Source organism: Emys orbicularis, chromosome 14 (assembly GCF_028017835.1).
Source record: "Emys orbicularis isolate rEmyOrb1 chromosome 14, rEmyOrb1.hap1, whole genome shotgun sequence".
Lineage (NCBI taxonomy): Eukaryota > Metazoa > Chordata > Testudines > Emydidae > Emys > Emys orbicularis.
Window position 1 is genome coordinate 12,348,761 of NC_088696.1, and position 14,203 is coordinate 12,362,963.

Sequence of the window (14,203 nt, forward strand, 5' to 3'; positions counted from 1 at the left end):
TTTTTCTTTCTTTTTTTTTTTAAAGAAAAAATATTATTTTGGTTATCGCGCCGACTTAATTTCTTCTTCTTTTTTTGTTTTAATTTATCCTTCAGTCTTTTCTCCCCTCCTCCTCTTCCCCGATGAACCTCTTCTCGGTTTGCACTTTGCATGAAAAAGACCAGAGGAAAGACATGATGAAGTGTTAAAAAATAATCATAAAGCCACCTTTGCTGCAACAACAACTAACAATTCCAGCTGCAGTTTGCCAAGCTGCAACAGAGAGAAACAACCTTTATGCAAAAGGCGAATAGAAAGAGCAACCCGCTCTGATGCATCATCAATACTATAGGCTCTGCAAAGGATAATAAAGAGAGAGAGAGAGAGAAACAGTCGGTGCAAATTGGAGCGAAGGTTGCAAGGGGCTGGTGGAGAGAGAGAAGGAAAATAGATATTGCAAATAATCAAGCTGGCTCACCCGGTTGCAACTCAGAGCAGTCCCCTCGCTCCTGGTGCGCACCCTTTCTGGAGGACTGTCAGCAGCAAAAGGATGGCATCAGAACTGGCAATGAGCAACTCCGACCTGCCCACCAGTCCCCTGGCCATGGAATATGTTAATGACTTCGATCTGATGAAGTTTGAAGTGAAAAAGGAGCCGGTGGAGACCGATCGCATTATCAGCCAGTGCGGCCGCTTGATCGCTGGGGGATCGCTCTCTTCCACCCCGATGAGCACGCCCTGCAGCTCGGTGCCCCCTTCCCCGAGCTTCTCGGCGCCCAGCCCGGGCTCTGGCACGGACCAGAAGACCCACCTGGAAGATTATTACTGGATGACCGGCTACCCGCAGCAGCTCAACCCAGAGGCGTTGGGATTCAGCCCCGAAGACGCGGTGGAAGCGCTGATCAACAGCAGCCACCACCAGCTCCAGAGCAGCTTCGATGGCTATGCTAGAGGGCAGCAGCTGGCCGCCGCGGCGGCCGGCACTGGGGGCTCCATGCCCGGGGAAGAGATGGGCTCTGCCGCCGCCGTGGTCTCCGCAGTGATCGCTGCAGCCGCGGCTCAGAACGGGGCACCCCACTACCACCACCATCACCACCCGGCTGGGCACCACCACCACCAGCAGCCGGGCAGCGTGCAGTCCAGCAGCAGTAGCAGCAGCAGCAGCAGCACCGGGGGAGGAGGTGGTGGAGGGGGTCTGCACCACCAGCACCACAGCAGCAGCCTGCATTTCGACGACCGCTTCTCGGATGAGCAGCTGGTGACCATGTCGGTGAGGGAGCTGAACAGGCAGCTCCGAGGGGTGAGCAAGGAAGAGGTGATCCGGCTGAAACAGAAGAGGAGGACCCTCAAAAACAGAGGCTATGCCCAGTCCTGTCGCTTCAAGAGGGTCCAGCAAAGGCACGTCCTGGAGTCAGAGAAGAACCAGCTGCTGCAGCAAGTAGAGCACCTAAAGCAAGAGATCTCCAGGCTGGTCCGGGAGAGGGACGCCTACAAGGAAAAATATGAGAAGCTGGTCAGCAATGGCTTCAGAGAAAACGGATCCAGCAGCGACAACCCTTCCTCTCCAGAGTTTTTCATGTGAGTTCCAACAGCCTTGCCACCTTAAATAAAGTTCTCCATGTGAGTTGTTGTTGGGGGCTTGCTAGATCAACAACCAAGCTTGCCACCTTATATTTTTTTAAACTCGAAACAATTAAAAACAAACAAAAAAACAACAACAAAAAAGTTGTTTTTTTAAGGTGGGGCTGGCTCATTGTTGGCCAACCTAAAGTTCTACATGAGTTTCTTTTCTGTTTTATTTTTGTGGGGGCTTGCAATGTGTTTTTTTTTTTAACATTATAAGATCCAACTTGCCACCAACTCAGTTCTTCATATGAAGTTTGTTCTTCTTTGAAACCTGCCATCCACATTATATTTTTTTAAGTTCATGAGGTTTTTTTTTCTTTTGACCTTGCTGTGTCCAAAAAAGTCAAAGGTTTTTTTTTTTGCCATCCTGAATTCTTCATATGAGATTTGAGCTTTGCAAAAAAAAAAAAAAAAGAATAAAAAATAAAAAAACCAAAAAACATACAAAAAATACAAAAACAATGTGAATTTTTTAGACTCCAGCTTGCTGAGTTCCATCAGTTTTTAGCGTTGTTGTGCTAAACTAGAGATATACCTAGATCAACCTGCCAAAATCAAGTCTGCATCAGCCTTCGGTGTGTTCATGTGAGTTTTGGCCTTAATCTGCCAAACATGAGACTTTTAGTCTGCCATTAGATCCCATACTCATCTCATGCATTATGCTTGCTATTTTGTCTTAGCAACAATGGACTATGAAAAAGAGACATTATATTAATAAAACACCCTGCATGCTGGACATGTATGGTATAATTATTTTTTTTCTTTTGCTTGGAAATGGACTTTTGGAGACTATTATGGCATGGCATTCATCCTTTTGTTTTATTGCCTCATCACTTTTTTGAGTTGAAAGCAAAAAAGTGCAACCTTTGATCTTCCTCCTCTTCCTCCCCATTAAAGTTTGCGTCTGCTCTAAAACTGCTTTGAGTTACTCAAAACTTCAGACTTCCTTTTAAATGCACTGAAGCATTCCCTGTTCTAAAAAATGCCAGAATGGATTCTGATAACCTAATGTGGCAAAAAAAAAAAAAAAAAAAGAAACTTTGGAAAGATGTGGTTTTTTTAAAAAAATCGCTTCCCAATTTGGGGACTTTAAAACCATGCTGTTGCCTAAAGCAGTCTAAAATTTATCTTTACGTGATCTGCCCCAAGTTTATTTCCTTTTTTTCTTTTGCATCTGGTCATTGTCAAATGTGAATGCTCTGGGTTCCTAGTATATAATTTAATTCTAGTTTTTATCATCTGTACGCCCAGTTAAAATGTATGCTACAGATAAAGGAATGTTATAGATAAATTTGAAAGAGTTAGGTCTGTTTAGATGTAGATTTAAATACAAAAAGATTGATGCACTAAATTGTTTACTGTTGTGATGTAAAGGGGGGGTAGAATTTGCAATGGGACTGTTTTTTAAGAGTAGCTTATGCAGCATGTGCTTGCAACTTAAATATAAGTTGGGTATATGTAGTACTTGCTATACCACTAACTGTATTTGAAAACCAAAGTATTAAAAGGGGGAGGCACCCCTGTTTATATCTATAGGGGTATTTTACATTCAAAATGTATTTTTTTTTCCAAAATTGAAGTATTTGGGACTGAATTGCACTAAGATATAACCTGCAAGCATATAAAAAAAAGACAAACCTGTTTAGAACGCTAATACAGTTTATGCAGTTATAAAGATGGCATTACTGCACAGTTTTAAGATGATGCAGATTTTTTTACAGTTGTATTGTGGTGCAGAACTGGATTTTCTGTAACTTCAAAAATTCCACAGTTTTAAAGGCAATAACCAGTAAATTTTATTTTCAGGGACTGATATCCTGTCTTTTAAAAAAAAATGGAAAGTAAATCTTACCACAATAAATATAAAAAAATCTTGTCAGTTACTTTTTCTTTTACATATTTTGCTGTGCAAAATTGTTTTATATCTTGAGTTACTAACCACGTGTGATGTTCTTATGTGCTTTTCTTTCATTTTCAACTTTATGGTTATATCAAAAGAGAGAATAATCTACAATAATAAACTGCATTTTTTTGATTCTGTACTCAGTTTTTTAGTGTGTAGTTTAAAAAGTTAAACAACTATGAAAGCAGTATCTAAGCCTAATACATTGCAAGGAAGTGATGCTGATACAAGAGTTGAACCCACTGATAAAAAGGAGAAGAGAAGTTAGTGACCAGTTATATGTAAAGTGGAAAATTATCACCCACTAGAAATTAGTTATATGTCAGGCAGGTGAAAAACGTGATCTTTCAGGTACTTGGTATAATTTCTCAGTTTTGTAATGACTTAGAGAGCCTTAGTTGCTATGAGTCATATCGTGCCATCAATTTCAAGCCATTGATCTCAAAGGGAAGTTCTGCTGAAAAACCTGATAACACGATATGGTCCTATATTTTGATTGTTTTATGATGGAGTAGAGTGAAAGGGAAGACTTAACATCCTCTTATCATCTGATCCAAGCAGAACAGTTTGTATGTAGTAAGAGATGACACCGCGTCAGGTTTTTCTTGTCACATATTCATTTAATGTTAGAGATAAAGAGTTTTGGACATTTGGCAGATACCCCATTCTAACCTCCCTCCCCTCCCTTTTCCACATCAGGGTTTTCTTGTCAGCCACAGGCCTTAGAAGGTTCACAGTGAATTTAGGAGGGAAAAATAAAAAATCAAAGGACTTTCAAGTTATTTGTCCTAAACAAACACTCAAAAAGATTAATTTGCTAAAAAATGTTAAGGTCCAAAGGTGTGCTCTTTACTATAGTTCTGCATGCCAAAGGACATTTTCAGCTTTGAATATCTCCTAAAACAATTGACCCAATTATTTTACAGTTACTTTTCTTAGCAGCTCCCAAATAAGTAGAGAGGTTTTCATAGCGTTTTCTCCAGTATTTGAATAGGATTAACTTTGTAGTTCATTTGAAAAACTTAGGCCTCTCTGAAGAATATTACAGCTTCACTTGAATTTAGCTTTATCTCAGGCTCATAAAAACCAACACTATTTATAAATTTCTTCTAAATTATAAAATAACCCCCAGTATATGGAGAGAGTGGAATTTAAAACATCACAGCAAACTGCACCAGAATTCTGTTCTTGGGGGTGGGGGTTGAAACAGCTGTTTCTCAGAGAAACTGCTTCAGGTTGGGTCTTGCACTGTTTACCCAGGCAGAGTTCTCACTGATTTCAGGTCAGGACTGAAGGATCGGACCCCTAAGTCATGCTCTGCTCAGGAAGGCCGAGTTTCCCTTAAAACACAACAGGTTGTGTCAACAGTCACATCAAGGGGGGAGTTCAAGCATTGATTTCTGACTGAATCAGCTCCCATTAAAGTCAATGGCAAATAAATAAATCTCTGACTTCAGTGGTAGCAGAATGGGTCCTTTCAATGGGAAACTTTTATGGAGCTTTGGAATGGTCCCTGGTGTTAACCAGTTCTGTTCTATATTCGCCCCTCCTCCTGAACACGAAGTCAATGGAGTGCCCTTTGGCATTTGACCTTCTGTTACACCACAATTTGAGTAATGGTTCAAGCTCCATATTCTGGTTAATTGGAGCTTCATATTCTAGTTAATATGTAATCTGAGGGTAAACTGGCTGCCATTGGCTGATTAGAAAATTATCTGCTCTCGTAAAGATAGCAACTTTTTCTCCTTCTTGAAATGTTTAAACCTCTATTAGTGCCAACATTTTTCATAGCGGTCACTTAGGGACTGAATTATTCCAAAAACATTCACAAGTATTGATATTTTCAGTAAACTGATAAGCACCTTACATTTAAAATTACCTTTTAAACTAATACACTGCAGCTAGTTTCTTAGGCACAGATGCAGAGCCCCTCTTATGTGCAATCAATTTGTGGCACAACATTAACCCTGTTAATACAATAGATCTTATAGTTTAGTAACATGAAAAGGTGTAAGCAGTTACTAGGTTTACAGTAGTATTTTGAGTCCAAGAAGAGGTGATAGAGCAAATGAAACATTGCTCTTTCTGGGTTTTGCTTGGTTGGTTTTAGTACACCCACAGTATAGGTAAAGGTTTTATGAACTGAGCTAAGAAAAGCCTTCCAAGAAATAGATTGTCAGAGGGAAAAACACTCCAATAGAGAAAAGGCTGGTCCTTTTCCTAGCCCATGAACCTAACATATCAGTCTTTACTTCAGACTTAAAACGCATTGTCTTCCTTAGGCTGTATTTGAATCTCTGTCTGAAATACTGTTACATTGCAACTAAAGAAAAAAAAACCCACTACAAGCAAGTTTTAATAACCACTAAAGCAAACCATCTATTGGGGTTCTGTATGAATTTAAGGGGAGATCACACCTTTCCAGCAGAACTGCTTGCTGAGAACTAATTGGAACAGATCTGCTCTGAATAACCTATATTCATTAATCACCCCTTGCTTGGAGCATTCTGGCTTGTATCCTGCTAAGCCTCTCACTAAACTCAGTGCTAAAATTCCCATTGATTTGAATGGGGAGCAGGAGTCTGTACCCTTTACTGACTTCTCACTCATGTAAATCTCTTACTGAAGTCAGTGGAAGCTTTGCCTGAGTAAGGAGATATGGCCCCATATGTCAAAAGAGATAGTTAGTTCTTACTCTCCACATCGTTAACAGTGTCCCATTTCTGCCATCGCCCTATGGTTCTTTCTCATTTATTACCTACATTGCAAAGAATGTTCATTAAGATGTGCACAAAAGAGGCGACCCTTTGCTCAGTTTGAAATATGCTTCAATGTGATACAAAAAAACCCCCAACTCTTAAGCTTTTTCTAAAATGTAGCATAACCCCCTTCCCAACATCAAGGATTCGGCTTAGTGGAGTGAAATATTTTTTGTGTTTGTACTACAGTATTTTCCCTGCCTCCGCACACAGGATCACATCTGAAAAGGGGAAAATATTCCTAGCCACCTGAGTGTATTTTTTCTTTAATAACTCTCTGCAATTGCAACTGTGCTGTTTGCTCATTTTGTTCAGCAACAATAAAAATGTGGCTTTACTTATTAGAAAGGCTACTTCCCTTTTTTATTTGCCCCACAATAAAAGCTCTTCTTTTAAAAAGCTTTGTCTTTTGGACTAACTTTGCCACAGCTGCTTCATTTCCCTGTATTCCCCGCGCCCCGCAGTATGTAAGAAGTTCTTGATCAAGAATCATTCATAATTTTTAATACCAATTTCTCTGACATAATATCAGACACAGAGTACTGCTGCTTCCTGGATTTAGGGAGGAAATGATGCATATATCAGAATTATCTGCTCAGATGCCAGAACCACATTGGTGTCATTTCAGCATGTGCAGCTTTGAAAGGAAATCCTCTGTATTTATTACTAAGATCATCATCTGAACTAAATGGACTCACTGTTTCTGACACCTGTTCAGATGTTTGGATTTTAAAATGCCACATACAAAAATACTTTTTTTCAGTAGTGAAGGTTTTAAATAAACATTTTCTCCTTTAAAATCACTAATGTCATGTTGTCAGTAGATACCATAAAACATGGAGATTCCAGTTGTTGCTGTGGCAAATGTAATATATTTTGCATGCTTAACACATCTTTACGTACACTCAGGTTATCTGTATCCACATAGTATCTATTTTAAGTGCACATCTTGTTATAAATAGCACAGGCTAGTACAACAGGACGCAAAAAGGTGGGAGGTTGTTTAAAGAACTATTTTTTTCAGAGAAACAGTTGAGCATTCATACACTACAGTTTTAGCACTTTCTAATGAATTTAGCAGGCTCAGTGGATGCAAATCAATAGATTTTAATGCTGTACACTCCACAGCATCTGTTACCGTAGGACAGTCAGTATAGACTGGAATTGGTGGTGGAGGAGGACCAAAAATAAAGCTTACCACTCTTTGGGGGGTGAGTGCACTCAGATTTGTGAACTCAAGACCAGGGCAATGCAAAATATTCCAAGATGAAAGCGATCGATGCGAACGCTAAGTAACACACGGGGGTAGATGCGTGTGTTGATACTTGGCTAATCAGTTAAACTCCTGCTCTCTTAGTCACCATCACCTTGATCTGAATCTATAATTTGGCAGTGTGCTTGAGGGCAGCTTGTTATCGCTGATTACTCACCAAAATTGAGAGTTTCCAGCGTGCTGTGCCCACATTTCTGGTCCTCAACTCTAAAACGGTGCAATTTCTTACACTGCAGTGAAATACTTTAGGCCTGCACTTTTGGCAGTGAGTTATACTGATGAAGATTGCGCTGCCTGCATAAGCGCTTGATTTTAAGTACTGTATACTTTGACGTGTTTTCCTTTTAAATACATACCCACCAGACATCTTGCATGGAAGGAATGGAAGACAGAGCAGAAGTTTGCTAGAAGTCTCGTTTTCACAGGCATAGAGCAAGAGACAAATCAAGCAGTGTCTAAAGTTTCCAGCGGGGTGAGAGGATGAAGTGTCACTGATGGCCTCTCAATTGTTAATTTATAAAGAAGTACAGCCCCGAAAAGTGTTCTCAGCAGCTTTTCCCCTTTAAAACAAAATGTTAATGGCTGTGGATGGAGGCGTAACGGGGCTCAACGCCCCCATTTCAATGTGTGATCTGGCCAACAGTTACCCACCCTCTCCGCCTGGGTTTTCAGTGTAAAACAAGCGTCCTTGAAGCCTCCGTGGTGTCAGGCAGACCAGCAATACACATTCATTTCCCAGGCTTGAGTTCGCCAGAATTTGGATCTACAGTCACACCCTAGCCAGCTGCAGAATGGCAAAGATTTTTGTTCCCTTTTGGCTTCTTACATCCAGGCTTGGATTATTTAAAATAAAGAAAGGGAACCCCCCCCCAAACAAAAATAATTAACTCCCCCTCCCCAAGAAAATCTCCACCACTTAAATAACCCCTCCCCAAATTTCTCCCGAATAAACTCTTTGCTTCCAACGTCTATTGGGCGTTCCTGAATGCAACCATCTGCCTGCGGGTTGATGTGTATCAATAGTTTTGTTATGACTCGGAATGTTTCTGGAAATGAAATACCTGATCTGAATCCGATTAAATAGCATCCTGTTGACATGAACCCACAAATCCCAAACACTGTCCCAATTACGGCTGAGGTTGCAATGTGGGGGTACTGAAGCAAAGGGCAGGGCGATTATAACCCGCGTGGTCTCAGACGTAGTTTTTAAGTGTATGTCTCCTGTTTCGGTCCTTTCCCCTCCACTTTATTATGTAAATGTAAACCCGTGTGGAGAGGTCGGATGTGTAAATGTGTTCCGGTCTGGGTCTCCGTTTCCGATCCGGATAGCAGGAGAAGTCATTCCCTCGGGACACTGGGCTGAGGGAGGAAACAGCATTTGTGTATTTCCCCCAGGCACTGTCAGGGCTCAGGCCCGTCAGAAACGTGACCATTAAGGGCCCGATCCTGCTCCCACTGAACTGAAATGGGGGGAGTTCCCACGGACGGCAGTGGGGACGGGGCCAAGGCATTTCAAGGGACTACGAACGGCGTCTGCCAGCCCCCGCTGTGCCCTGCCCTGCCCAAAGGGCGCAGACCCGCGCGCCTCGCTCCGCCGAGGGCAGCCTGTGTCCCCTCCCAGGAACACGGACCCTCCGCGGCGCGGCGCTGGGACCAGCCCAGCCCCGGCTGCCGGGCCGAGCCGCTCCGCAGCCTCTAGCCCTGCCCTGGGGCAGGCGCGCTGCGGGGAGCAGGTGGCCCCGCGCAGGGGCAAGGGCCCGGGGTCTGGCCGCTAGCCCCGACCCTCCCCGAGCGCCTGAGGGACGGGGCGAGAGCGGCTGCGGTTCCCGGCACGTGTTCGCCCCTGTAAGCCGCTTAGAGCCGGAGCGGCGGGGAAGCGGCTCTATTCTGCCGGGGATTTGCCCTGAACTTTGTGGGGACGATCCCGGGCCAAGCCGTGGGTGTTAGCGCGAAGTGCCCCCCTAGGAGGCAAATGGGCAGGGGCCAGCCCCAGCGGGGAGCCAAGAGGCTGCCTGCAAAGGAGGCGGCCCAGACCAGAAGCGCTGGGGCAGGGGGGAGGGACACCCCACGGCCACCATGAGCCTAGCCGGGGGCGCAGGGGCTGGTACCTCTCAGCGCTGCCCCATGAATAGGGGGTTCTGTGTCTGGGCGTTCACCCAGGCAGGGGTTTGTGCCAGCAAACAGGCCAGGCGGATCACACCTCCCAACCACTGCCAAGGGGGCTCTCGGGCGGCCCAGCCTGGCTGTGTTACACCCTGGGGAGGGCGGGGGCTGCACTGCAGCGGGCCGGAGGGGAGGGAGGCCGCTGCTTTTGTGTGTTGTCTAAATTCAATTCCTGAAGGATCCATCCATCCGTCCAAACCTTAGCGCCGGTGTGTCATGCAGGCGGCCTTCCGCTGACTGATCATCCCTTAGGTACGTTCCTGGAGCCAGCTGGGCTGTTCTTTTATTTGGATTCGGCCCCTTTTTCCTTTTCTGTCTGATAACCTGGGCTCACTTAAACTTGATCCAAAGCCCGTTGAAGTCAATGGGAGTCTTTCAATTAGGTTTGGGATCAGAGCCTTGGTGGCTGGAGGAGAAGGGGGTGGGGGAGGTTTAGGCTGCATGCTTTGTAAATCATTTGCAGTTGGGAGAAGAGCAGTTTTCCAAATCCAGCTGAATTTCTCTCTCTCGGAGATAGAGTTTAATGCTCCATTTTAACACAGGCTGATTATCCTACCTGGAGCCAGAACCTTCCCTTTCACTGATTTTTAAAAGTAGAAATTTACAAGATCTTGGGAACTAACTTTAAAAAGTGGGTTTTGTGTGTGGATATCAGTTCCTAAAGTTGTGGTGTTCTCTAAAAAGAGTCCCAGCTTTCTCAAACATTTGAGGCCCTTGCAATGAAACATTGGCAGTGATGAAAGGTAAGTAACACAAACAAAAAAGATCCAGTTCCTTTCCTTCCCCCCTCCCCCAAACTGCTTCCTAATTCACTGATGAAAGTACTGTAATACATAAGAAGCCAGGCCAGAGTTTGCAATACATTTCTGTTTTGCAATGTAGGATGAACAGACTTAACTTTTGATAAGAGATCTACTGCAGAGTCACTTTGGAGACAGGAATAATATAAGATTAAATCTGCTTAAAATTGTATATTCATGCTACACCAGATTCAGTCTCTAAACTGAGCACAGTCTTTCAGCAGCCTTTATTGTAAAATCTTTTTTAACACACCGCATTATAGAGGAGCAAATTTATTAAATGATAACTCTCATGTACCAACTCTGTCAAATTAAAAGAAGAAGAAAAAGAAGTGTTATCAGCCGTGTTAAATTAATAAATCTGCTTAGCCTCTCCAGGCTGTTTTAGTACTGCATTTCTTGGAATCTCTTTTTATTAATACCTGATCTTCAAATAAACCTGTTAAATGATTCCATGCACTGTGCCTGTGAGAGGCATGTCCACTCTGTTTCAGTTCTCCTTTGAATTGATTGAACTATTGTGGTTCTAGATAAGGGATATCCTCATCAAAGACTAAAGATAATAGAGCAGGCTGACCACAACACTTTTTTGGATGGTCTTCAGGTGTGAGAATTGAATACCTATTCCTCCCAACTAAATGCATTAATAACAGGATGGATTCATCAATTGGCATGAGAGCAGAGGTCATCTTGAGGAAAATTACACCAAAGGTCTAAAAAAGTCATCTGCTTTAAGAGATCCTGGGCAGGATACCAAATATTACATATAAGGCGACACTGTCCCTTTTCTCCAAAAATAACAGACAGGATCAACAAGATTGTTAGGGAGGCAAAGGAGCTGTCTTGAAAAGGAGCTGTCTTGCTTTGCTATGAACGTGTATGTGGGCATTTATATATGTATACATGCATGATTTGATTGAAACATTTCTGAATAAACATGATCTAATGTAAAATTTCCCACTACACGGAAACATTGTTTTAAGTGGCATGCTTGAAAATATTTAAATACGCCACTCTATTCAGTTTGATGTTGAAAGTGATCTTTACATTGTGGAATAATAATTTAGTTGGCACAAATTGTCCAGTTGATTTTTTTTTTTTAAAGCTGCAGAGCTGTTTTGCAATCAAAATACCAAATAAACCCATAGATAGTCTTGCTTTTTTTTTTTTCAATCTTAAATCAGGTATGCAATTTTTTCTTGCTATGTTTATGTCATGATATGACCATACATTGATGTAGCTGCAGCTATACTTCCCGCAGAATACTTGCTGTATATATGTATACATAGTGTATATATAGTCCAATGAAGAAAGTTAGATTTAACAAACATAACAAAATATCCATATTTAAAGAGCATAGATTGACTCACTGGTTTATCTCACTTATTGTACAAAGATTCATTGTAACTGTGTGGAATCTTTTAAAATTAGATTTTAAATATATTTTGACAGTCTGAACTTGTATAGTGTGAGTAACCGTAGGGAGAAATGACAGCTCTGGTTTTGTTATTAAACTGCTGTCTGGAAAATAATGGACTATATACAGAAATTGGTAATTATTTTGCCAGTTACATTAGCGCAGCTAATAATAATAAAGATTTTTATTTAAGAAAACTATAGGAAAACTAAATGCTTTCACCTATTGCAGTTTGATATTCACTGTCAAGACAAAAATTGTATTTTTGTTTTACTAAGATAATGGTGCTGTCACTAAGATCCTCCTGTTATTAATGTGAATAAAGGCAAGGCATGCTATTTAAAAATGGTTTTATTTTAAACAGTGTTCCATTAAGTTCATCAGCACTAGAATACTGTTAATAAATAACACAGAAGACTCTCTGAAATTAAATTAGCATCCAATCAGAACAGTTCCGCTCTGTACAAGTGACATATTTTACAGTGTTTTAAAATTCTTTATTAATTATGTTTTGTTTATTTTAATATATTTACTAAATTAGGTACCCAAGAGAATCTTCTACATCGGTGATGTGAAAATGCCTGTTGCCTGAAGTAAAAAAAAAAAAAAGGTACATTTTGATTTTCATTTGCATACTTGAGTAAGAGGGTTTTTTTTCTTTGTTTTGTTTGTTAATATGAAACTTACTTAATAACCCATGGAAGTTAGATCGGGCTCATATTCAGGTGTGTAAAAGTGACAGGGGCAATGTGAATGTTTTCTACTTTTGTTTACTAAGCATGTCTCCTACGTAGTATAATTTATATTTTATTCCTTGCAAACATCTTATTTTTTTGTCTTCAAATGCTGGCATTCAGAAACTAGCTATGGAGGTTAAGTATGAGACTACATAAGATCTGTCTCAAATTTTGATGAAAATGATAGATCTCTGTATTGTTTTATGTACATGCCCAGAATTTTCAATTGAATGAGAAGCATAATGCTGTCTTCCTCTCCCAAATCACATCCATTCAGTCTATCACATTTATAGAATATACAATATTAATGAAAATGAGAAGATCAAACTTTTATACACACACACACACACACACACACACACACACACACACACACACACACACACACACACACACACACACCTCCTTAGATTCAGGCAGACATATGGTCCATGGGATCTGTTTATTATCAGGCTCAACTGTAAAAAAACACTAAGCGGTTTAAATGGGATTTTCAATTACAGAGATCCCTGTGTGAGTTTAATTATGAAATCTCTTATTTTAGACAAGAATACAGTCTACAACACTTATATCAACAATTAAGGGTGTTATTAAACAAAGCACTGTTAGCTTTTATTAGCTAGTGCAACTGAGTTTTATTTTTATTTAAAATTTGGCTGACTGTGTGGAGAAGGGGGGTTGATCCTGTAGAATTCATGCAGGTCAAACTTCCATTGACATTTGCAGGAGTTTTGCTTGGGTATAGGCTGCAGGATTGGGCCAGGGGAGAACTTCATAAGAGACACATTTTGTGACCTGATTCTCCTCTCAATTTACATGAGTTATACACGGGTGTAATCTCACTGATATCAGTAAATTTACAACTGATTTATAGCGTTTTAAGCAAGAAGAAAATCCGACCCCTAGTTTTATTATGGGTCCTTGTAGAGCATATTATGTTGCATATATTGAATAGGCTTGAATAGGAATTTTAAACATAGTCAAGATACTTCTTTTCACTGTTCAGGTACAGTGTATTGTCGATCAGCTCATTGCTAACAAGAGTTCTTTATTTTAAATAAGCTAAGATCAATCATTTCTAATTTTGTTCAGTTATCTATGGACATGTTTTTTAAAAGTGTTTAATTTAATGTATAATTGTAATAACAGGACTTATATAGGCACAATGTACCCTGGCCTGGAAAATAGACACAATAATTTCATTTACTTGTATATTTTTTGGTTGTCCTGTTAGGCATTGTTGAAAAAACAGATCCCATTACTTTGAAACAAATATATATTGGGTCTAGGAAGAGTTAATGAACTTTTATGGCCAGGTTGAGATTGGACTGACCCCATGGTAATATTTCATCTAAGGTTACTGTTGGGAGAGAAATCAAATTTCAGCTGTGAACATGATTGACAGGTAAATGCAAGAAAAAGAGAGACATCTGCTCAGATGGGGAATTTGGGAAGGAGAAGGCCAGTTCAGGGAAGTTTCTCTGTGATATTAGGAATAATAAGCTTAGATATGAAAAGTCCAATACTTTGCACTCTCTGGAGGCTC

At 41.0% G+C, this 14,203-nt stretch overlaps 1 protein-coding gene across 1 annotated transcript; it reads left to right on the plus strand.

Moving 5' to 3' along the window:
* The first annotated feature begins 508 nt into the window (after window positions 1-508).
* MAF (MAF bZIP transcription factor) lies at window positions 509-12,514 on the plus strand. Its single transcript, XM_065416569.1, has 2 exons — window positions 509-1,557; window positions 12,462-12,514. The coding sequence occupies exons 1-2, from the start codon at window positions 530-532 to the stop codon at window positions 12,493-12,495; spliced, it is 1,062 nt and encodes a 353-aa protein (XP_065272641.1). The 5' UTR covers window positions 509-529; the 3' UTR covers window positions 12,496-12,514.
* The last annotated feature ends 1,689 nt before the right edge of the window (window positions 12,515-14,203 follow it).

What these genes read in the sequence shown, in the direction of transcription:
- MAF (XM_065416569.1), top strand. Translation starts at nt 530, where the DNA reads ATGGCATCAGAACTGGCAATGAGCAACTCCGACCTGCCCACCAGTCCC. An exon ending in TCCTCTCCAGAGTTTTTCAT is followed by an intron (nt 1,558 to 12,461) that starts GTGAGTTCCAAC and finishes TTACTAAATTAG; the next exon opens with GTACCCAAGAGAATCTTCTA.